This window comes from Heliconius melpomene, chromosome 2 (genome assembly GCF_056956725.1).
Source record: "Heliconius melpomene rosina isolate 202511_hmr_F chromosome 2, ASM5695672v1, whole genome shotgun sequence".
Taxonomy (NCBI): Eukaryota; Metazoa; Arthropoda; class Insecta; order Lepidoptera; family Nymphalidae; genus Heliconius; species Heliconius melpomene.
In genome coordinates, this window is record NC_140390.1 from 3,121,988 (window position 1) to 3,146,054 (window position 24,067).

A 24,067-nucleotide genomic window follows, 5' to 3' on the forward strand; every position below is an offset into this window, starting at 1 on the left:
TATTAAAGTAACATTAGATATCTGTTATGTTATTCAACAAGTAGTGCCAGGTCAAGAATAAAAGGTTTCGTCCTTTAGTTTCAAATTTCTGTTATACATTACAGTAAGTGTCTAAAGTGTCAGCCGTCTTGAATTTACTGGTATAATTTGGATATAAACATTTAATTCAAATCTTTTTACTGTATACAGGGTGTTTTTATTTTCACCACTTAAAATGAACACTATTAGACAATTAAAGAAGTTTTGCCAAAAATTTAACAGTGATGTTTTGAAACAAAATAAAAAAACAATTATAGTTGAAAAATTGTTTTAAAAGGGTACTTTTATATAGGTACATTGAATAATCGTTGTTATAAATCAATATTACTCTTTATTCTTATGTTCGTATAAAGTATCTCAAATTACACTGCATTTGAACTCTATTGGAAACAAATATAGCTTAAAATAAAAAAATAATAATGGGGAACGCGTTGTCATATCACTAGGTTTTCAGGTTCCTTGCAACATGCGGGATACAGCGTGGGGATCATTGTGGCACAAGCGTGTTTAAACTCGACAGTTGTGAATTCGTTTAAGACTAGGAGAAATAAATTTAATAAATATAAATTATTATTTATTAATAAATTATTATTTATTAATATTTTCATTTCTTTTGGTCTGGTATCGAGGCAAAGCGTTGGGTTTCGCCACTCAACACGTAATACCTCGAAAATTCGGTAGAAAATGGAGAATGCAGTGTCTATACACTAAGTTTTCTCTGCCTACCCTGCTGTATGCGGAATACATGATGAAGCTGGTTATATATAATGCAGAATACTATTGGTTCTATAGCTTACATACCATATCTTTCCAAGTCAGTTTAAATAAATAAAGCATGTTTTACGAAATCTTTTAATTGGTTCTTTTTACATGAAGTTAACACATATAATAACATTATTAGATCATTACTTAAAATTAGATTATTATTTCTAACTTAAAAGATATTTTTTGTTTAGTAAATAAAGAATTTTGCAATAAGAGTGGAGAAACTAAATTCCAAAGGTAAATTTGAGTGGTAATTTTCTCTTACTTTAAGTTCTTTTACACCTTTGTGTTTTTATAATAACATTAAAATGTTACATATATTGTAGGAAGTATTTACGCCTCTTCTATCCCACAATCATAATATATAATTCTTAAATATGTTTTACCATACAAAATAATTTGCAATTATATATCTTACCTCTAACATTATAATAATTATGTGATATATTGTAATTTAGATTTTTTCATTAAGTAAAATAAGCATTTAGAATATTTTATTTCCAAGTTTCACTTAACACCTTTACTGCAGATCATTAATCAGTATCTTTTGTGATGGTGGTCCAAAAATGCCCGATACCGCTAAATGGAATTAATATTTTTTACTGTATAAGAAAAGCGAGAAACATAAAAATATCAGCTGAATAAGGATTGATACCACAGTATGGGTGTAATTATACTTATAATAACAAAATAATCAAACACAACATTATTTTCATTTTTACAAGTACTTATATTTGAAAATTTATATACAGTCATCCATCACCATGAGTGCCTTTTTTTTACATTTTGTGTCAACTTTTTTTACTAAATTCTGTGAATACAATTTGAAACATAACCCTATTTTTTTATATTTATCTCTGTACAATAGTAAAAAACACAAAGATCAGTAGCTCACCATCAGGTAAAATGCTGTTACATCCATGCATTTAATAAAAATACTGTATCAGATTTATTTTAGGCAATTTTATGCCCATTTTGGGCATACAATATAAATCACTAAACTCCCATACAATTTTGATTTACAAATAATGAATGTAACATATTTGCAATACTTATATAAGTTATAATCAATTTCACACTGTATCCCAATCACAGCAGGGTAGTTAGAGAACCTAGTGTTAAGACACTCCATTCCCCACTTTCCACTGTATTATGGAGGCATTGCATGCTGAGAACAGAACTCAACGCCACGCTTCACCTGTTGGTTTTGTGTTTATTTAAGTTACTTATAGCATATGAAATTTAAATTTTGTTATCTATTATAGGCACCAGGCCTCCTTAATTCCTATAATTGTGGTTTAATGTCTTTGTTGAGAATTAATAATGGGTTTTGCATATCAAGCTGGCTTTGTGCTATGTCACTTAAAGCTCCTTGCACCTTCTCCAACAGACTTTCACCTTGACGGACAACCTAAAACAACATAAGCTATAATAAATAATCATAAAAGTTATATATATATATATAAAATAAAATGAAGTGAGTATAATATATTTATATATAAAAGATATTTAGAACCATTTTAACTCACTTCTTCTAATTGTTCAGCAGCCTCTTTATTTTCTGCTTCTAATCGGCGTAAACTCTGCACTTGAAGTTCGGTAGAACTCTCTTCACTTGGCAATGACTCTATTAATGTATCTATGTCTTTGGCACACCGGGATATCAAAGTTGCGAAAAGCATAGCATAGTCTTCTTGATTCTGTTGTTGCTGAGGAGTTTGTGAACCACTGCGGTCGAAGCCATGAAATTTACTTGGTGTTGAAAATTGTTGCAGTATACCAATACTGTTACAGAAATGCTCAGCTTGCTAAAAAAAATTATATGTTACGTCAAAACGAAAAAACAGCGATGTAGATATTTTCATAAACATTGTTTATATCAAGCATATGAAAGTTGTACATATACTTACTTGATTTATTGTATCTTGCAATTGTGTCAACCTGTCGGCCATGGTTTATTTATGGCGTTGATTTTATGTATGATATAGTTCAAATTCCTTATTTCAAGTAAGAAGAAGACAACATAAACATATAAAATAACAAGAAAATCACTCCGAATACATTAAATACGTAAACCTTAAATATATAAAACTGAACTGTCAAATCTTAAGTCTTAACCATGTGACAGCTAAAGAGCAAAATATGATAGATGTCATTTTTGCGACAGACAATACACAAATATTGCTCGAAACGCCATATTTCAAGAATTCAATTCAATTCTACACAAATATTACACGGAAACATTACGACTCTACACTCATATCGTTTGCCTTTCATGAAATATAAAATTAATTAATAATTACGCAAATCATTGGATATTATTATAAAAAAAACTTTCTTGGTTTTTTGTCTATTCACCCTGCGTATTCCTTGTAATTTTTCACAAAATCTTGTGTAATATATTTTTTTAAAGTAAATAAATATTATAAAACTAATAATTATTACGTGTTAATATTAACAATGACTACCGTAGCGTAATTGAACAGTAATGTAATTTTATGTTTGAGAATACTTTCAAATAATATACGAGAGATAACAGAAATAAATAGAAAATAAGTAATTGAGAAGAAACACGACACTAAAAGTTTAATTATACTTTTAGTGTCTTGTTTTTTATAAATAAAAAAGCTTTTATAAATAAAAAAGCTTTTATAAAAAAAGGCATTATAATAAAAAAAACCGTTACTCATATAAAATCATTTCACAAGTCTTGCAAAATAAAGACTTGGTGGAACCAGTGATGCCAGATTTTCTCTGTGACAAGCGGGATTTTTGAACATTTTAAGTAAAAAAACAGGACAAAATGTTTTTTTGAGTATTTAATTTATTATTGAAAAATGATATGAGTATTGAACCCACTACCGCAATTTACGTCGTTATTTACTGATTTTTGATTTTATATAAAATAAAATGAGATAATAAAAGACAATTCAAGTATTATATTTTATTTTCAGCAGGCTGCGAGCTAGGTGTAAGTTATATATTGCTAAAGCAAAAATATAATTTGGATTAAAATAGTTTATTTATTGGATACAGTGTAAACTTAAAAATTATAAATATCATTAAATTCAAATGATATGAAATTTTAATAAATTTAAATATAAATTAATATTATCACAGGTATAGTAGGCAATAAAACAACACAACAATTGCACCATTAGAATGTGAATCATTTTTACAATGGATTAATTTTTAAGATAAAGTTTTCACTTGAAAGTGTATAAAATTATTCATTATTATTGTAATTCTAAGGCCTACCTATATAACCTCCATGCTATGTAATTTAAAAAACAAAACAAATATAATCTTTAGTAGATTTTTTACAAAATCATATAGACTAAATACTGAAAACAACAAAATACATTTTCTTTTAATAAGCTTATAATTAATTCTTACTATATATTAATACTTTGTTGACTAGAGTTATTTCAATAGGATAAATACTGAGTTTATTTTATCTACATGCTATATCCTGTATATAGCAAAGTAGGCAGGGGGAACCTAGTGCTAATACACTCCATTTTCCATTTTCTACCCATTTTTTGAGACAATAAATACTGAGTTAAGATATATAAGTACCAACACTTAACATTGTATATTATAATAGAATTATAAAAATGTTAACAAAATTATTAAGAATTCAATAGGGAACACAACTCAAGAGAGAGGCAAATGCACAACACAATTGTTTCTGGACATAATATATAACAGTCTTACAAATATGACATTATATATTTAAATGGCTATGTAGTATATAAATGCATAATTTATAAATACTATTTTATACAGAAAAAGTGTAATAAATATTAAGTAAACAAACAGTAAGTTTCCTTATAGTATTTCAAAAGGAAAATCTTAACATAAATAATCAATAAGTTATTTTTTTGCATGTTTAGTGGCAAAACTAAATGCCACATATAGTGAGAAAATTAAAATAATTAATTCCTCTAACTGGAAATTGAACTGGCACCTGTTGTGTGTAAAGACTAGCCACTGTGCCATTGTAGCAAGAGACTTATTGATAAATAAAGTTCTAGATTTGGTGAAGTTATTTGGCTTTAATAAGCATAACATAATTTAAAAATAACAACAAAGACAAAATTTATTTGAATTATTGTGCCAACATTCCCAATTTATTCCTCAACTGTGAATCTGGGGGCAACGCTAATGCCCATTTACGTAAACCTACAAGAAGTACAGAGCTCATAACCAATATTGCACCACATATTGAAAATTTACTAGGCATCTCATCAAAGAACATAACTTGCCATAGGAAAGCAAAAACAATATCTGCTGATCTAGCAATGGCGACAGGTCCAGCCTGCTCCATCTGTAAAGACATTGTAAGTAAAATCTGACCTAAATAACTAAATAAGGCGAGGCACACAACTAAAAATCTTTCTGTACCACAATTTGGCATACACAACACCCCAAATACAAAAGAGTAGAAAAGTGTTTGCACAATTGCAATGGCTCCAAAATTGGTCATGATTACTGAAAAATGTAATCCCTTTAGCACTCTTAGCAAAACATAGGCATTTGCCCCAAAGATTGTAGACACAAAGGCGGCTATTGCACCTCTCAAACTATTATAATTCTGATTAGTCTCAGATGGTGTATCACCAAATATAAAAGGAGGATGTGTGATTAATATAACACCAATTAAAGTAAGAATAATGGATATTGTATTCCAAATACCACATGGTTCTTTCAAAAAGACTCTTGCAAAAAGTGCAACAAACACTGGTACAGAGAAAACAATAACAGATGCATCGGCAAGAGGCATATTTCTGAAGGCATAGAAACTTAACATTAAGCCGACTGTTCCAACAAAAGAACGCAAAATTAGTAAAACACGTTTACCTTGCGGGAATATCGGCTGCTCTGTGTATATCACAATAGGTATTGTCGGTAGTAGTACTCCTATGAACCTGAACATTGCGAGTTGCATTGGGTCAATATTTACTAAACTTTTGACGATAACTGAACATAACGAGAAAAATAACGACGATAATGTCGCTAGTATTAATCCAAGGTAAGGACATCTCTTGATAAGTGGTCTTTTGTTCTCCAGCAAATTTGGTATAGATTCGTCGCCGCTACCAACTGAGAGATCCACAAGATGTTGTAATTCCAAATGCTCAGGCATAGTTTATTAGCTAAAACCACACCCAACGTAAAAATATGAGAATTTAATTCATTATCTAATATAATAATATTGTTATGGAATTATACATACATTAATACACTATCAAAATAGTTTGTAAATATATTTATCACAATTTACACAGATAATCTCATTATTGTTATTTCAATATTCCAGTCCATTGGAATATTTTTCGTTACATATCAAAATCGAAATCTGTATCCATGGCTTATTTTGTTTGACGAACCAAATCTTTTGTTCTTGTGACAGTTTCTTGACAGATTCAATGCAAAAGCTCTACTAGAGCTTTTGAATCTGTCAAGAAATACACAGAATAAAAATAATGTTTTACTTATATATTTCCATTGCTAATTTACAATATAATTCGATAAAAATGTTTAAGCATTTATTAGGATAACAGTTTTAACTATTTTACCACATTTAAATAAAAAACATTAAAAAAATTTATTATGAAATGTTCGAGTCCCAAATATTATGTTATCTCTTTCTTTTCAATAATAATCGTGTACTAATAGAAAGAGATAATATATAAAAGTGAAATAAATGAATACATGTACTTATTTTATGGTAAGTTTTGATAATACTTTTCTCTTTAAATATTATTTTATATTCTAGTTTTGAAAAATGTAACATTAATAAAAACATTATTTAAAGCTAAATATTAAAATTTTATTAGAATAGTATATATTTTTATTCATATGTCACAGATATTTGTCTCTTTCATACATGTGAATATACGTAGCTATGAACATATGTTTTAAATTATTAATTGAAAATTTAAAGAAAATTGTTTTGTAATAATATATTTTTTTTATTATTATAAATTAACAATACAGTATACTTAAAAAACTATATATGAACGTGAAATAGTCATATAAAATAATCACCATAGCGATGTTGCGCAATTATATCTATCTCACTCTATCTTATAGAGTTACCTCAATTCGAAAATGACTTTCCCCCTCCAATACGCTCGCTGGCAGGAGTGACTTCATACCTATAAAGCTATGTCTGTCTTTCTTGCGTACGTCCGTTTTATTTATCAAAAAAATTAAAATCTCACCAATCTTTGTTTATACGCATCCAAGTTACAATGTGAAAATATTTTAAATATATAGTGAAAGTGTTTTTTTAGTGTTTACAATAATATACGAACAAATTAGTGAAAGCTGAACAACAAGGACAAAAACAGCTCGATCGGTGCCCTTCAAAATGGCTGCCGTGATTAAATCGCAGAAATATAATTTCGATAAGATATGTCGCGCTTGCTTGCAGATAAAAAAGGACATGCGACCTTTATTCGAACAGCTCACTGCTACTATGCTAATGGGGATATCAAAAGTGCAGGTGAGATGACAAAATGATAAAATTATTTTTGAAAAAGCTGTTGTCTCTTTCTCTCTTGATAGCTTCGTCATAAGCGAGAAACGACCAGAGCGAGCGCGAGTCATCTTTGTTTAGAAGTCATCGTCATTCAAGTCTTCGATACTTACGTATCCTAGGAATTTGTTGAGAAATATCTGTCTGTCCCTTTCTAATTTCCGCCGTTTCGAACAATGCGAGAAGGAGATATTCGAAAAATATTTTAGTTACAAATATATTTAGAAAGTTTTAAAGTTGTCATTGTGAACTTTCTGGCTAATGGACTGAGAGCTTTTAATTTATTTTCTGTAGCAATATTTCATTATTATTTCAATTTAAATGAAATTTGATAATATATTTCAGAAGTGAAATATTAGAAGAAAAACATTACAACACTAATACCATCATATTTATTGACAATCAAAATATCTATCAAGTTTAAATAACTAGAAACTTAGAGAATGAAATGTCTTGATGCCTAACCATGGTCTACTCTACTAGTAAAGTAGATGACACCAAAATAAATGGTCTGACGGATACTCTGTCTGTATCTCGAGATAGGGCTCCAACCTCCCCTTCCGCGCCAACTGAAATTAATATTAAATATTTATGTAGGTATAGGTACGACATACGGTCTCTTGGAACACAGAAAAAACTAAGCTTCTAAACATAAATTAATAAAAATTGGCAAGAAGTAGAAACTTACTTCTACTGGAAACAAATTTTAAAAAATCCGAAAAATTAAAATTTATTAATATTCCATTGAAAAAAAATCAGTACAAAGCTATATTTGTAGTTAATTTTATACAAAATAAGAGCATACGCAAACTTAAGTTAATCAACCTTTATAAGTCGTACCGAAATTGATACGGAACCTTCGGTGGACCGGCCCGACTTGCACTTGACCGGTTTTTTTTTTAATTTATTAGGTGGCAGTAGGAGATGGTTTACCAGCCCAGTTATGTCTTCAATGTGTTCATCAAATATCACGATGTCATGCCTTCAAGGAACTTGTAGAAAGAAATGATATTACGCTCAGGGAACAAGCGAAGGTAATGGCCGAAGAGACGTTAAAGCAAAATTTAGAGGTATGTATATTTTTTAAGTTGTTAATAAACTTTAAACTTTAAAAGGTGCGACATTAACTAGAACTGGAGTTATTTAGCAAGTAGCATATTCCGTACCTATCACGCTAATGCAGAATGCTAATGAATAATTAAAAAAAAAATTGAGTTTTCACTTCGATTCTTATATGGCGAAATGAATATTTTTAATTTTTCCCTCTATTGGGAAGACAAAGAGCGACGTTTCTCAAAGGCCTATTCTAGCCTGTATGAGGGATACAGCGTGAAAAAAAAACTAAAGGATTTGTTAAACCCAGAATACAAAACAATACTACATTTATAAGTTTTTATATACATATATATATCAACAAAATTTAAAATTTTTATAATAACAGAAAGAAAAGGATTTGAACTCGGTATACAGGAACATACAATTTATAGAAGTGCCAAACTTGAGTAGCACTCAGATTTTAGAAGGATTCTTCGCAGAAAGCAACGATCAGACGAACATTACTCAAGAAATATTGCAGAAAGAAGAATTCGATATAGACAAGGTGACTGTTAAATACCTATTATTTTAATATTATTCTTTATTTGCACACCATCCCATTTGCCATCTTCCGTATAGCTTAGTGGCCAAATCGCTTTGACTTTTCAAGAAGCGTGGGTTCGAGTCCCGTTACGTAGTTTATTTATACATTTTCTAAAAGTATTTTTTTATTAAATAATTTATTTATTAATTACTTCCTATTACGAAATATATTACAAAAATAACCATATTTATCAATGTCCCAGCTGGATCCATTACCCGTACAACAAAAAACAGAAGAAAGTCTTAATTCCGATGAAGAAAACTATTTACAAATGGTTGTTTTCCAAGCGACCTCGTCAGTGGCGCCCGGCCGCCATGTCTGCAATCTTTGCCATAAGGAATTTAAACATGCAAGATGGTTAAAACTGCATATGCGTTCACATACTAACTGGATAAAGGCAAATTGTAAGAAACCTCCTAAATGTCCTATATGCGATAGAACTTTTAAGGTAAGTCATTTAATATATTATTCTTAGAAATGTGTAATTGTCATCGGATTTTGAAAACGTTAAATAATACTTTTATTGCACAAATTTTATTAGAATCCAACGCCGCACTAACGTACGGCGTTTCCACCAATAACTAATAAAATTGAAATAGGTGGAATACGAATTCTATTAACTACTTTTAATTAAACACTAGCACTATAAATAAAATAATTACAAGGTATTAAAACTGACAATAAGTAATTAAAGTTATTAAAAGAAAGAAAGAAAGAAAAAGAAATAAATATCAATGTGTGTTCATTTATGTGGATGTCAGATCACGTGTGGATGTGACATCACATGTGCGTTAACTTATTGACTATGTAGTTATAAAACTTCAATTTCAGGGGCCAGGCATGCTAAAAATGCACATGCGTACTCACGAGGAGCGTCCACCTAAACAGCCCACTTGTTCTGTGTGCCAACGTACCTTTTCCACAAAAACCCTGTTGTACCGCCATAGACAAACACATTTCGAGCAGAAAACCCATCAATGTACTGTGTGTGATAAAAGATTTTTCAGCGGCTACGCCCTTAGATCCCATATGGCGAGACATAGAGGGGAAAGGCCGTATATGTGTGCTATTTGTTCTAAGAGTTTCTATAATCCTACTGATTTGAAGGTAATTTGGTTTTTTTTAACTTAGTTGTTTAATTTTTTTTCAGCTTCACGCTGTATCCCGCATGTAGTGGGGTAGACAGAGGGAGGAGAGTCTACTGTTGAGACAGTTCGCTTCCCACTTTCCGCCGAATTCTGGAGCCATTGCATATTGAATAGCGGAGGTCAACACTGCATCGATACCAGAGCGAAAAAAATAATAATTAAATATTTAATTTCCTCGAATCAAACCCACAACCTACTGAGCTTGCCCCTGCGCCACAGCCCCGGCACGGCAATATTTCATTTCTGAAACTTTATATAAATAAAAATGTACTTAAAAAAAAGTATAATTAACACATTTATTAAAACAGTAAAATATAAATACATTTATTTATAAATGGATGGTACCGACATGGTCCCACACGGTAACTTTTCGAACTTCTCATCCTCCTCCTCCTTAGTTTTAAAGGCGTCATTAAAAGCTTTTTTACTACGTTTCGATAAATAAATGGGGAATGTTATATTGAATCGTATTATTAAATTACCTTTTGCTTTATTTGGGCAAGCTGGTATTGGTAGGCCTTCGTCTTCAACAATTTTTTCGTAAGTTGGCGTTATAACATCAGTTATTTTTATCCTCAAAGTTCTCGCATCTAGCGATGAGAAAACAATCGTGATACCACACAAGGCTTCTTGTAAAGATATCGTCCTTACCATCAGAAGGTCGCTAAACCCTGATCTTATGAAGTTTTCATGGGGTCTATCTTCAGTTATGAATATTACATCAGCTGGTATCCTTGTAGGGCCTTGATCACCTTCTTCCTTAAATTTTATCTCTGTTTTTGCGTAAATTCCTGGCTTAATCGGTATAGACAGAACTTTTTCACGAAGTTTTAACTCGGAACAGGACTCGTCAATGAACACTAGACGCTGTATTTTCATTTTCTTTAAACAACCTTTATATACTTCTTCCAAAGTAAGGGCTAGTGGTCTTACTAATGTGGGATCTTTTTCTTTATAACCCTTGCCCATTGGAGATTCAAACATAGGTGGTGGGTTTTCATAATAGTCCAAAAGATCAGCATAGGGATTATTGGTTCCGAAGAATTCGTGATATGTTCTCAAAGGATCGCCATGATAAATGTAAGGTTGAATATATTCTTTTGGTCCAGGAACTCCTCGTTTTAGTCCTTCTTCTCCATATTGATCAAATATTGCTCTGGTTTTATGGTTAACTAATACTTCATAAGCTTCTCCAATTAGAGCAAAAATACGTCGTATATTTTCATCATTGTCATATCTTTCAGGATTATATTTTAAGGCTAGCCGCCGATATGCTTTTTTAATTTCAATCTGTTCGCAGGATCGCTTCACTCCCAATATGCTGTAATAATCGAAGCCCATGTTGTATTTATTTTACTGTAAATTGCTAAAGATTACTATAAAAATGGGGAACTATTTTTGTTATACATACGTCAATATTTGACAATTTCAAAATATATTATAATAGGAACTTTTTTAAAGGATTTTTTTTATTAACTTTTAGGTGCACTTTAGGTTACATACGGGGGAAAAACCATTAAAATGCTCCGAATGTAATAAACAATTTAGGCGACATTCAACTTTGTGCCAGCATATGAAAAAACATCGAGGAATAAGAAACCATGTCTGCAACGTCTGTAATAAGGCCTTCTATGAAGTATCTAAGCTAAATGCACATATGAGAGTACACACAGGTTAGTATAATTTATTAATTGTGAGACAATTTTCAGAACTAAATTAGATAATACTATACAAAAAATGGTGTATTTTTATTTTGCTTTTTATTTATTATGGCAGCTTTTAAAATTAATTCTGAACTTACTTATTTATTGATTCAATCATGTTTGTCTTGTCAAAACATATTTCTTTTGGACAAATTCTAAAATTATAATTTAACAATTTGGATACGAAAATTACAATTATATTATATCCTTATAAAACTCAAAACATAACTAATTAATTCTCCATTTCATCCACAAGGTGAGAGACCTTTCGAATGCCAATTTTGTTCTCGAAAGTTCGCCCAGCAGTCCGCTCTAATATATCACAAAAGAACGCACACAGGGGAGAAACCCTTCGCCTGTAAATTATGTCCAGCGAGATTTACTACTTCTTCAGCGAGAAATAATCATACGCTTACACATACTGGTAATAAGAAGTGAGTATATATATATTTTTTTCATATATTTTTGTTGAAAGTTATTTGTCTTATTTTTTTAATTATTGCAATTCTATATATATTTATGTAACGGAGCATATATTTGCCGTGCATATATTTATGTAAAATGTAATGAAGATATTTTAAAGCATTTTTCTTAAAATGTTAATTTATTTTTTTATAATATTATGAACTTTTGCCATTATTGTAGATTTTTTATCCATTCAAAGTTTCATAGTGAGAAAAAAGTTTTGTGTAGGTACTTAATTGTTTTAACATTACATTAAATTATCTTCTATTATAACAATTTTAAAAATACTTGAACTTAATTATCTGTTTCTAGGTTCTTTATAAATGAGTTCTTTATAAATTAAAATCATTTAATTAAAGTGAAAAAAGAGACCAGAACGCTAAGTAGGTAAATATCTAATATATATGCATAAAATATTCCAGATTCGTCTGCCCAGTATGTTTCAAAGGCTGTACATCTAGAACAGAGTTACGTGTACACTCGTCCAAGCACACTGGTGAAAAGTTATTCGGTTGTGCATTATGTTCCCAGAGATTTAGTTCTGCCTCATACTTAGCGGTTCACCGTCGTATGCATACTGGGGAAAGGAAGTATCAGTGTAATGTCTGCGGAAAAGGTTAGTATAGAGATATGAGATATTTATCATATACAGACAGACAGACAGACAAAGGGAACCTAGTGTTAAGCGGAACCAGAGGCCAGTAGTGGAGCATTGGTACAACTCTCGAAGAAATTAAATATTTATTTAAATACATATTATCATTTCTTCGCGCTAGTGTCGAGGCAAAGCGCTGCGTTGAGATCTGCGACTCACCACACAATGCCTCCAGGATTCGGCGGAAAATAGGGAACGGAGTGTACTAACACTAGGTTCCCTTTGACTACTCTGTGTGCGGGATACAGCAGATTTTTTAATGTTAAGACAATCCGTTCCTCACGTACTGCCTATTTTTCGAAACGTTGCATGTTATTTGGTGGAACTCAACGCCACGCTTTTTTGTTTACTTACCCCGAAATTAATTCCCCCGAATGGGAATCGAACTGACGACTGCTGCGTTACGACGGTCTTTTTATAACACCTCAGTGCCCATATATTATCAAAAAAAACTATTTACAGGTTTCATAGAATGCAGTTCATACAAGAAACATATAAAAACACATAATCTAGACAAAAAGGAAAACGAAACAGCCGACAATGAAACATTTGAAACTGAACAAATAAAAGAAATAGTCTCCGAAGAGAAATCTATAGAAAAAACTGAGAATATTTTAGAAGAAACCGTCCAAGATACATCAAACATAGTGCAAAATGCACAAGAGAATACACAGAAACGTTTTAAATGCGGCTTATGTGTTAAAAGTTATATGTATTTGCACAGTTTAAAAAAACATATGTACAGTCATGTGCAAATGTGTGTGCTAGGTCCAGATGGCTCTGAGAGGATGTATGCTCTAAAGGTAAGATTACATAACAGTTTTATTTTAAAGTGGTAAAAAATATATATGTATTTTGTTATAAAAATATTTATTTTTCATTCAATACATTGAAGCAGCAACAAGAACTGCAACAACAGCAGCAACAACAACAACAACAGCAACAACAACATCAGCAGCAACAGCAACAACAGCAATTGCAACAAGTGCAGCAGGTGCAACAGGTGCAGCAGCTGCAGCAGCAAGTGCTACAAGTGGGCAGCGTGCAGCAGCTTGCAGTGCCCATACATACGCCGCAAGGCATAGCTGTGTCTGGTGTACAGGTGAAGATTTTTTTTTGTTTTTGTAGGCTGACGGAACCTAGTGTTAAGACACTCCATTTCCCATTAACACACTTCTGTTCCCCATTTTGTCTTTTTCTTGAGACATTGCGTGTTGAGTGGTGGAATTGAAAAAAAAAAATGTTGAATCGTTACCAGAACGAGAAAATAAAAATATCAAGTCAATTCCAGTAGTAGTCAGTTCCAATAATCGTACAATTGCCCGCTTCTGGCCCTGCGCCACGACGGCCTAAACTTTTTTTGTTTGGCGATTATACAACACTACTTCTAGTGAGTGCACTAACCTATTTGGGTCAGGTCACTATAAGTAGGGGTTTAGGTTAATACCACTGAAGTAAGGATTCGGTTTCAGTCACAGATGTAAAATTATTGCGGATAATCCAGTATTGTCAGTTACGGTTACGGAAGTGCACTTCCGGATGTGTCCATCAGAAAGTGCACTATTAGAAGTAATGTGGTGTAATCGTCGCAGAAATAATTATGCATTGCTGAAATAATAAAAAAAAAAAGATATATTATACTTTAAAAATATTTTCTGTTATACTACAGAAATTACAAAATATTATTATTATTATTATTTAATTTTGTAATATTTCCAGGGTCAACAGTACCCGGTGATATCGACGGTGCAGTCACTTCAGCTGCAACAAACTCACCAACACATCAACACGGTATGTGTTACACCTGTACGCATGCGCGCGTTTGTGTTTGTGTATACACGTTATTTTTAGTTAGTTAGTTTTTAGTTGTTTACGACAACCCAAATATATTTAACGAAATTAATTCTTTAAAATTATGTTCAGTTTTAATGTAATGAAATATCCATTATAAAATAATACAATCTGTTTCTTGTTACTCTGTTTTTGTCATATTATTTTTTTTCTCAATTTATAATATTATTTAATTAATAAAGTTTATAAATGTAAATGTTTTTGTTGTTTTCAGCAACCGCAACTACAAGTACAAACTATACAGATACATCCTCAACATCAACCCATACAAATACATGTAAGTCAAATTACAGTAACATTAACGAGTCGCGGTTCCTTGTAGTTAGTTGTAATTGTAGAGGACTTTCATTATTTTCGTTATCTATCTATTTATCCATCTTTTATCGATATTTTTTGTGTTTTTAGGCGGTGGGCGTGCAGCAGGTGCAGCAAGTGCAACAGGAACAATTACACGTAGCCACGTCGTCCTGTCAGACCATGTTACCTAATATATTACAAGTAAGTAGCTATTTAAATTATATTTTTATTTAATTTATTAGGGCAAATCGAAATGATTTCAACATAATTATTTCTCTAGTAGATTTTCGAACCCATTATCTTCGTGTTTACGTTTAGACTGTTCCACGGTGGCATAAATTATTTAAAATTAGTAAATCTATGTAATATATTGAAATGCTATTCTTTTTTTTATATTAAAATAAAACAGACATTTTATATCCAATATATTTTAGTTTATAAGATTATATACATTACGGATTGACTCTTTTTCTAAAATTAAAACACATATTTTACACAGTTGCAGCCGGGCGCAGTGGTTTCGGGGCTGGGTCAGGGACTGGGGCAGGGGCTGGCGCAGGAGCTGGGGGGAGTTCACCGCATCATACTGCAGCCCAACCAGCATCCAGCGCTGTACACTATACATCACTAGTGATAAACAAAGACAACACACACACACACACACACTAAACAGAGCCGAGCCACAAGATAAATGTGAAAATATGTACTAAATTTGTGGCTCTACTCTCTTTATTACCAAAAGGACGATATTCCCTTTCAAATATATCGTAAATATTATCTATATAGTACGGTTAACAAGTCGCGGCCGCTCTGAATGTAGCTATAGATGGTTGCGCAGATTTGATTTAATCATTTTTCTTACTTTTCATGATTTTGTTCCCCAGTGACTTGTTGACTGTTCCTTACGTATAATAATGATCGCTGTCTGTACATATATAAGAGGAAAGCTATTATTGGATGTCATTTAATAATATAATAGAACCCAAAACAATGTTTTGGAAATTATTTGTCTGTTTGTCTGTTAGTGCACGCTAATCTCAGAAACAGCTCGCTCGATTGTGTTTATTTTAATTGAATTGGCTCAAAAATTGGTTACATCATTATAAAATATCTTCTGTGATAAACTTGCTTTAAAATAATTGTTTTTTAATTGGCTGCATCCTTAGTTTCCTTTTATTTTTTAAATATATTTTTTTGTATTCTATGTAATTTTATCTTATATTTTAAATATTTTTTATTATGTTATAAAAAAAAACACATCACAACTTATGAATAACCAATGACTGAAATAATCTTATGAAATAAATTTAACCTATACAATGTAGAATTTTACTGAATTGAAATAATTAATCAAAATTTAAATTGAAAATGTCAAAGCCTAATTTCAAAATAGATTTTTTTAATAAACAAAGAAATGTATAAAAACAAAACATTTAAAATATAACTCTTTCATTTCATATCCTCGAGTGGGAATCGAACCCACAACCTGTTGCGTTTATAGTCGCACTTTGTGCCGCTGCGCCACGACTGGCCTCAGTGTAACTTATATATATTTATTTATTAAATATACCAAAATACTGTAGTAAAATATATATTGCTACAAAATGATCACTCATCCATGTATATGTTTATCTTATATTGCTTAATCCAAGCATTTTAGTGTAAAAGATAGATTGTTTTTATTATAATATTATATTTTATCATATAATGTATAAATAGTATACTAAAATAATAAATAAGTACAAGAAAGGAAAATAGTGATTTTTTTTTGTCATAGGTGCATAGAAAGTACAAGATTGCATGCATACATTGTATATTTAAAATGTAATAAAAAGTTTAATATTTTTTGCTAATTTAATCAATGTTTATTTCCCATATTCCCTCTGTGTACCCTACTATGACCCCGTATAAAGAGCGTGAAGCTATAAAATATAACTTTTAATAATAGTGTGCTTCAAGGTATAAGTAGTCATTCACACATTTAAATGTAACTATGATCTGTAAGTTTACTATTTTGTTGTTTAAAGTACATTAGATTTTAGTATAAAATTTGCACATTTTTGTATATAACTATGTAATATAAGTAGTAATAACACGATTTTTATATATTTTATACAAAAAATATCAAGAGATTATTTTATAAATTCGTAGCTACAGTACGGTCAACGAGTTGTGGCCGCAACTTAAGTTAAATTTTCTGAACTTATGCACATTATTCACTGGGGCAGAAAATATTCAAAAATAGGAAAAATCCCAAACTCAAATCTGCGGCCACAACTTGTTGACCGTACTGTACTGCAAGTTCTAGATTTATTCTATCGAAATAAACTTATTTATTTGTTGTTATTTTTGTTATATAGTTCAAAAGCAATAAACAATTTTGTATAAAATCTCTTTTTTTGACATTTTTTTCTATTGTCTATTGCAACTGAAATACAAAAATTAGGAATTAATACTTATCGGGCTGACAAGATTATTATTTTATCTTATAGTAATAATACATATAATTATGCAAGTCTCAATAACGGAACCAACGAACGAAGCCATGCCTCGTTACCAGAATGTATGAAAATATTTCATTTCCTTAAGTGGGAACAGAGCTAGGAAATTAAATCCCACTCCTGGAAATGATATATTTAATATACAGGAGGTATGGAATTGTCAGCACCACTTTAAGTGAAAACACAGTTTTAACTACTCTATAAAAGCCTAATATAATTCAGAAAAAACATAATTCTCAAAAATGAAAAAGTTATTTTTTCAATCAAAATAAATAATAAAATAATCGTTTTAAAATAAAACGCCATTTGTACAGTATAACATAGGCACGCACACACTTACCTGTCAAAGCGGCAACGTCGCACACGTATGTGTGCGTCACACCAAATACAGGTATGGATAAAAATCGTGAAATGAAAAAATCCTAAATCCTACGTCCAAACTGTTGAGGTACCTGGATTTATTTCTTTAATTCTGGGTTTCATATATATGCAGCCCTATATGCAGTTTCAATAAAAGGAGCGCTGCGTCTTCCATCTTGTATATTATATAAATATTTTAATATATATTTTATATCTTTTCCTGGAGTGGGAATCGAACCTACAACTTGACGCGCTTACAGTCGCGCGCTTGTGCTACTGCGCCACGACCAAATTCTCTGTGATAATGATAAATGGGATGATAAATTTCGATGAAGTACAGTACAATTAACAACTCGTGGCCGTCCTGAAGCTAGCTGTAGATGGCTAGATGTAGATTTTACAAAATGCATGGGAAAATAAAACAACCAAAATAAAAGAATAAATCTAATTTACACTAATTATACAAATGAAATTATAATTAAGAATAACATAAGTGATAAAACTACTGCCGTCAAATGAATACATACTTATCTATAATAAATAAACAAAATTAATTGTTAATTAAAAATAACGAAATTCTAATAGTATACTAAGTTATATTTCATTTATTGGTTCATATAAAGTAATATACTGAAAGAAACAATGCCATTAAATGAAGAGATATATTTAAGTTATATATGAAACTGAAAAAAAATCCCTATGTCTGTTTAGAGATTAGGCCCGTATTTATTAACCGTTCTCAAATCTGAGATCAATTTCGTCCAAATAAAAATTTCGTCAAAATAAGTCCTTTTCATTCATATATTATAAACAATAAATGGAAACTGCATCTCAAGATAGATCTTAGGGTTCAGAAACTTATAAATACCTCTTCATCTTCTTTTAATCTTTTAAAATTGAACTAAAATCCTTAGAATGTTAAGAAATGTTTCATCTATATAACAATATCAAAATGCAATCTTGTCCACTTTTTTAAATAAAAAAAAATCATCCAAGTATTGGCTGATTTTTTTATTGGTAAGTCGTTCAAGCAAAAGAAAACATTTACAAAATGTAACTTTTATAGTTGAGGATAATTATTTTAAAACTATATTCTATATAAAAAAGCCACTGAGAATTTTAGCAAGTCGCATTCTTTTATTTTAAATTAAAAAAAACATACTGACTGATAAAAATAAAAAAATCATCATCACTATAAACCAACAGCGCCACGTCTACAAACTAGCGTTTAATCTATGTCTAGATCTAAGATCAACTCTACATTTAGACTCTCTGCCTGCCACTCTCTGTATCTGTGGACACGACAGGGTTATACTTGACATATGGTGGGAGGGTGGTGAGTCCTGGGGGTAGTTTCACATCTCTGAAGTATCTGTGTCTCCGGATTTGCTTCGCACTGATCCGAAGCACAGGGTCATAGATAAGCATTTGTTGCAGAAGGTCCATGCCGGCTTCATTTAGGTTTTGCACCTGGAATTCCCATTTCTACATTAATATTTTCAACATATTTTTTTTGTTTTAAGCTGTATCCTAACTAGAACCTAGTGTACACTCTATTCTCCTATTTCCACAGAATTTTCGAGACATTGTTGACATGTTGCTTTTTTGAACGTCAAACTCAACCCCGCAATCATGAATTACTCATGATGGCGGCGTTGAGGAAAGGAATGGGTTTTAATGAAAGCAGATCAGCGTGTCCCAAGTTCCCTTGGTGGAGACTAAGGGAACTGCTATGTGTGGGATACAGCATGAAGCTAAAAAAACACCACCACTTCACAAAAGTTAATGCCTCAGACCCGAAAAGTACTAGCCCCAAAAACTTAGCAGGACTTTATTGACTTTTCTCAATGCAATAATTTACAGAATTTTTTGATGAATTGAATTTTAGAACATTTTAATTTTAAATATTTAATTTTTGTGTTCAATTTATTAAGAGAGAAAGATAAAGTTGGCTTTATCTATAGATATAAACCAATCAGTAAAAAGAAAAAAGAATGGCTATTTACTGTTCTTGATGATATACTGGAGCAATTCAAAGTTGAATCCTTCCAGTATATCATCAAAAACAGAGACCAGTTGTGGCCAGGGGCACAAAGTGTACTGCAAAATCGACTGGTTGTTGGTTCGATCCCCACTTGAGGAAAGAAATATTTATTTAAATTTATATTTTCATTTCTTCACTCTGGTGGCGAGGCATAGTGCGGCGTTGAATTCCGCCACTCAACACGCAATAACTTAACACGAGGTTCGCTCTACCCCCCTGCTGTGTGCGGGATACTGCGTAAAGTTGATTTATTTATTTATTTGATTCAATATTGACTCAAACGACACATACGACAAGAGCAAAAATTATGAGGATGCAATGTCTGGTGGAAAAGAGTTGTTATAATTATTTAATGTTAGAACTTTTTTTTATCAATTAATAATAATAAATATTATTTTTGAAAGTTTTTTTTCTGCCTCTACTTTTAGTGACAACTCTATTAATTATTTATAAGCGATAACAAATACGTACACATACATGATTGTGAAGATTAAAATTGGTCCAATTCGGGAAAGTTGGTTTGTAATCTGGTAGAGACGATACACCCGGCCAAATTTCCTCTGTGGGCGTCTGTAGTATTCTGAAATAAGAAATAATTAATGTATTCATTTCATTGGCTTCATAATCAAGAAGTAAGTGGTTAAGTGGCGGAACTCAACGCTGTGCTGCCAGACTAAGGAAATGATAATAATTCAATCCTCCAAGTGTTAAACTTATTTATTTATTCTGACACAACCAATAGTAGTTATATTTATTCATGCACAAAATGGAACCTGTAACAATTCGAATATTGGGAAAAAAAAGCAACATAGTGTCATAACACTGTTTAAGTGACTTAACCTGATATATGCAATACTGCTTGTAATAAAAAAAAAAATTAAATTAAAATACCTGAATATACGGAAAAGTTGATCTATTTCAGAATCTCCTTGGAACAATGGTTTCTTTGACGACATCTCAGAGAAGATACACCCAATAGACCAAATGTCAAGTGGACAAGCGTACCTTTAATTTATATATGAGAATAAATTTATGAAGTAGGAGAGCAAAAGATTATAAATTAGATGGTTGTGGGTGCAATGCCTCATTGGGGCAATTAATTATTTAAATTAACATTCTATGGCAACAGAACTATAAAATTGTGGCGTTATGTTTAGCAACTCAACACGCAATGTCTTGCAAATAAGGCGGAGTATAGGAAATGGAGTAATTTAACACTAACTTCCCTCTGCTTACCCTGCAATACACAGGATAAAATTTCACATTTTTATATGCATCGAAAAAGAAAACATTAGTATATGTAAAAAAAACAATTTCACACTGTATCCCGCACACAGCAGGCTACGCAGAACCTAGTATTAAGACACTCTGATACCCACTTTCCGCAGAATTATTGAGTCATTGCGTGTTGAGGGGCGGAATTCAACGCCGCTCTCTGCCTCGATACCAGAGCGAAGAAAATGAATATATCATGTAAATAAACATTTCATTTCCTGTGGATCAAACCCACAACCGTTGCGTTACAGCCACACACTTGAGCCACTGCGCCACGACGAACTCGTGTGTAATATGTAGTATAACATAAAAATGGTATATGTTACAACAACAGTCAGAACCATAAAAGTACAGTAAAACAATTATCTATTAACATCCTGGGGGCAAAGTAAGAATACAAGCAACCTTTGCCAAAGGGCAAACAGATATTGTAATTAAATCTCAATGAAAATCTAATTTAAAAACAAAATAAAGAAGCATTTTGTTTCTTACCGCTGACAACCCAGTAGGACTTCAGGAGCTCTGTACCAAAGTGTAACAACCTCATGAGTGTAGATTCTCACCGGCACACCAAATGTCCGACCGAGACCAAAGTCTGCAACCTGACAACAAAATGTTTTTTTTTTCAACTTCACATTTTATCCTGCATATCGCAGGCTATGCAGAGCCCAGAATGTAGTGATAAACACTCCCTCCTCATTTTCTTACTAATTTAAGACATATTGTGTATTGAGTAATGGGGGTCAACACAGCATTTTGTCCTGAAGCCCGAGGCAATGAAAATATGAAATACTTAATTTCAATTTCATTTGGTCTATGAAGAGTCATCCACTGATGCTCCTTAGATATCTTGATCTTGATTCAATCACTTCATTGATTCAAGAGTTTTTAAATAAAGTAAAAAATATAAATGTCTAGTATTATTAAAAAGAAACTTCAGTATTTTATTCTACTATGTTTTTAGCATCTATGTGGGGGAGATACAAATTTTCACTCCCCAAAGATAAATGCTCAGATATATCATTTTGGCACAAGAGAGGCTACTTATTATTCTTTCCTAAGTGTGGAATAACACTTTAAAGTTAGACATAAAGAACCTAATGAGAAGAAAATTTTATAATAAAATAATTCATTCCCCTGAACCTAGAAAAATGGTGAATATAAAAAAATCTACCAAAAATACCAACCTTAATAATACCAGTTTTATCAATAAGGAGATTTTGTGGTTTAAGATCTCTGTGCAAGATGCGGCGCTGGTGACAGTATAAAATTGCATTATTGATTTGGTACAAGTAACTTTTAACCATGCTCGGATCCATAAACTGAAAGTAATAATTAATATTCGCTTATTTAGTTAATGTAGTAGTATCATAGTAAAATATTATAATTTAATAATATAGGCAATCTTCACTCAGATTAATAATAATATATATTTTTTTATATTATAGGACTATTACTGAGATATTACAACACATGTAGTATTAAAAAATAAAAAAAACAACTTAATTATACAAAAATATTAAAAGTGATTGCATATTATTGTTTATTTTCAATTACCAATTATAAATGTGATAGTGTAAGTAACTATACTAAAATTATTGAATTAAAGCCCCAAGTAAATTGATTATTACAATATTAACATAAATATAAATATAAATACAATATTAACATAAATATAATATAATATTATTTATAAAGTAAATAGTAACATATGTAGATATTCATCCAGGGATAAGGAAATGAAAGGTAAATGAAAAATAATATAAGTAGATAGATAAGTAAAGTGCATATTGTACAATATAATGTTGAAAATAAATAACAATAGTCAAAACTCACTTTGCCAGATCCAAGAGAATCCATATATTTCTTCAAATCCATGGACAAAAATTCAAATATTAGATAAAGGCGGGATTCCTCCATCAAAACATCTTCCAGTTTTACTATATTGGGATGATTTAATTCCTTTAGAAGTGATATTTCCCTGTAAATATGTGTGGATTGTATAATTATCTTAGTATTTCATAAATAAACAATTTATTGGTTATGGAGGTATTCAATTTGTTTGAAACAGGAAGAATTGTTAACTGGTCTTTTATAATTCTAAAAAGATTATAGAAACATGGCATTATTTTGTCCGTAACAATTAAATTGAACTTTTTTAGTATGAAAATAAAAACAAACCAATGCACATACCGTATAGCAGTAGATGGGATGCCCTCATCTTCAGCGTCCAACCTTATTTTTTTCATAGCCACAAACTGTCCAGTTAATTTATTCTTGCCTTTATAAACCACTCCATATGTACCTTCGCCTATTTTCTCTATCTTTAGGAAATCATCCATCTTGTATAAAGGAATTTTGAAAGATTTTTACAAACACGATGTAGGAAGACAGAGCGCGTCGGCGTCAACGGTGTTGCTTACGTTGTTGCTTTAAAATTCTTAGTGCATTTATGAATATAACAGATTATTTTTACTAGACGAAATGAAAATAATTTACAGGCTAGTTCTTTTTTTATTAAAATGCAACGTTTCACAATGTATAACGATTAACGACTTTCAAACGAAATTTTTTAAATCTTGTCAAACTCAAACGACATTTTGTTAAGATTGCCATATTAATTTTAATTGATATTTAAAAAAAAAAGAAACAATATACCGTAAAATATTGTGGATAGATTAACATCTATTAATATCTATAATTACCTTAAATATAAAAACAATTTAAAATAAAGTATAATTACTGATTTTACATTAAGCACGCACTAAAAAAAATATC

The 24,067-nt window shown here is 31.0% G+C and overlaps 4 protein-coding genes and 1 pseudogene across 6 annotated transcripts; 1 reads left to right on the forward strand and 4 right to left on the reverse strand.

The window, feature by feature from the left end:
• Positions 1 to 877: 877 nt before the first annotated feature.
• On the reverse strand, positions 878 to 2,940 carry MED21 (mediator complex subunit 21). Its single transcript, XM_085206374.1, has 3 exons — positions 2,715 to 2,940; positions 2,334 to 2,612; positions 878 to 2,215 (listed from the first exon to the last, which is right to left on the reverse strand). Exons 1-3 carry the CDS (start codon positions 2,754 to 2,756, stop codon positions 2,090 to 2,092), a joined length of 447 nt encoding a protein of 148 aa, XP_085062500.1. The 5' UTR covers positions 2,757 to 2,940; the 3' UTR covers positions 878 to 2,089.
• Positions 2,941 to 3,733: 793 nt separating this feature from the next.
• LOC146540365 (solute carrier family 35 member G1) lies at positions 3,734 to 6,237 on the reverse strand. Its single transcript, XM_085201451.1, has 2 exons — positions 6,044 to 6,237; positions 3,734 to 5,963 (listed from the first exon to the last, which is right to left on the reverse strand). The coding sequence occupies exon 2, from the start codon at positions 5,951 to 5,953 to the stop codon at positions 4,916 to 4,918; it is 1,038 nt and encodes a 345-aa protein (XP_085057577.1). The 5' UTR covers positions 5,954 to 5,963; positions 6,044 to 6,237; the 3' UTR covers positions 3,734 to 4,915.
• Positions 6,238 to 6,945: 708 nt separating this feature from the next.
• On the forward strand, positions 6,946 to 17,499 carry LOC146540366 (uncharacterized). Of its 2 annotated transcripts, none has more exons than XM_085206387.1 (14): positions 6,946 to 7,318; positions 8,263 to 8,421; positions 8,793 to 8,951; positions 9,193 to 9,438; positions 9,822 to 10,097; positions 11,622 to 11,811; positions 12,098 to 12,275; positions 12,729 to 12,922; positions 13,424 to 13,764; positions 13,857 to 14,063; positions 14,681 to 14,752; positions 15,027 to 15,089; positions 15,218 to 15,310; positions 15,609 to 17,499. In XM_085206387.1, exons 1-14 carry the CDS (start codon positions 7,184 to 7,186, stop codon positions 15,738 to 15,740), a joined length of 2,445 nt encoding a protein of 814 aa, XP_085062513.1. In that variant the 5' UTR covers positions 6,946 to 7,183; the 3' UTR covers positions 15,741 to 17,499. The 2 variants fall into 2 exon arrangements, with proteins under 2 accessions (XP_085062513.1, XP_085062523.1); XM_085206397.1 differs by having other exon boundaries at positions 13,860 to 14,063.
• Positions 10,463 to 11,479, reverse strand: LOC146540367 (dnaJ homolog subfamily B member 13 pseudogene; annotated as a pseudogene).
• Cdk1 (Cyclin-dependent kinase 1) lies at positions 15,518 to 23,892 on the reverse strand. 2 transcript variants are annotated; one of them, XM_085206429.1, is made up of 7 exons: positions 23,483 to 23,892; positions 23,126 to 23,270; positions 22,477 to 22,611; positions 21,782 to 21,891; positions 20,906 to 21,019; positions 20,492 to 20,594; positions 15,518 to 19,440 (listed from the first exon to the last, which is right to left on the reverse strand). In XM_085206429.1, exons 1-7 carry the CDS (start codon positions 23,629 to 23,631, stop codon positions 19,234 to 19,236), a joined length of 963 nt encoding a protein of 320 aa, XP_085062555.1. In that variant the 5' UTR covers positions 23,632 to 23,892; the 3' UTR covers positions 15,518 to 19,233. The 2 variants fall into 2 exon arrangements, with proteins under 2 accessions (XP_085062555.1, XP_085062547.1); XM_085206421.1 differs by having other exon boundaries at positions 20,486 to 20,594.
• Positions 23,893 to 24,067: the final 175 nt, after the last annotated feature.

Coding starts and splice junctions, on each gene's coding strand:
- MED21 (XM_085206374.1), bottom strand. CDS start 2,756: ATGGCCGACAGGTTGACACAATTGCAAGATACAATAAATCAA. Junction 2,613..2,714: donor TGCAAGATACAATAAATCAA/GTAAGTATATGT, acceptor AATTTTTTTTAG/CAAGCTGAGCATTTCTGTAA. Junction 2,216..2,333: donor CTGCTGAACAATTAGAAGAA/GTGAGTTAAAAT, acceptor ATGTTGTTTTAG/GTTGTCCGTCAAGGTGAAAG.
- LOC146540365 (XM_085201451.1), bottom strand. CDS start 5,953: ATGCCTGAGCATTTGGAATTACAACATCTTGTGGATCTCTCAGTTGGT.
- LOC146540366 (XM_085206387.1), top strand. CDS start 7,184: ATGGCTGCCGTGATTAAATCGCAGAAATATAATTTCGATAAGATATGT. Junction 9,439..9,821: donor TATGCGATAGAACTTTTAAG/GTAAGTCATTTA, acceptor CTTCAATTTCAG/GGGCCAGGCATGCTAAAAAT. Junction 11,812..12,097: donor ACATATGAGAGTACACACAG/GTTAGTATAATT, acceptor TTCATCCACAAG/GTGAGAGACCTTTCGAATGC.
- Cdk1 (XM_085206421.1), bottom strand. CDS start 23,631: ATGGATGATTTCCTAAAGATAGAGAAAATAGGCGAAGGTACATATGGA. Junction 20,595..20,905: donor CAACTTTTCCGTATATTCAG/GTATTTTAATTT, acceptor TTCTTATTTCAG/AATACTACAGACGCCCACAG. Junction 19,441..20,485: donor ATCTTCACAATCATGTATGT/GTACGTATTTGT, acceptor TGGGAATTCCAG/GTGCAAAACCTAAATGAAGC.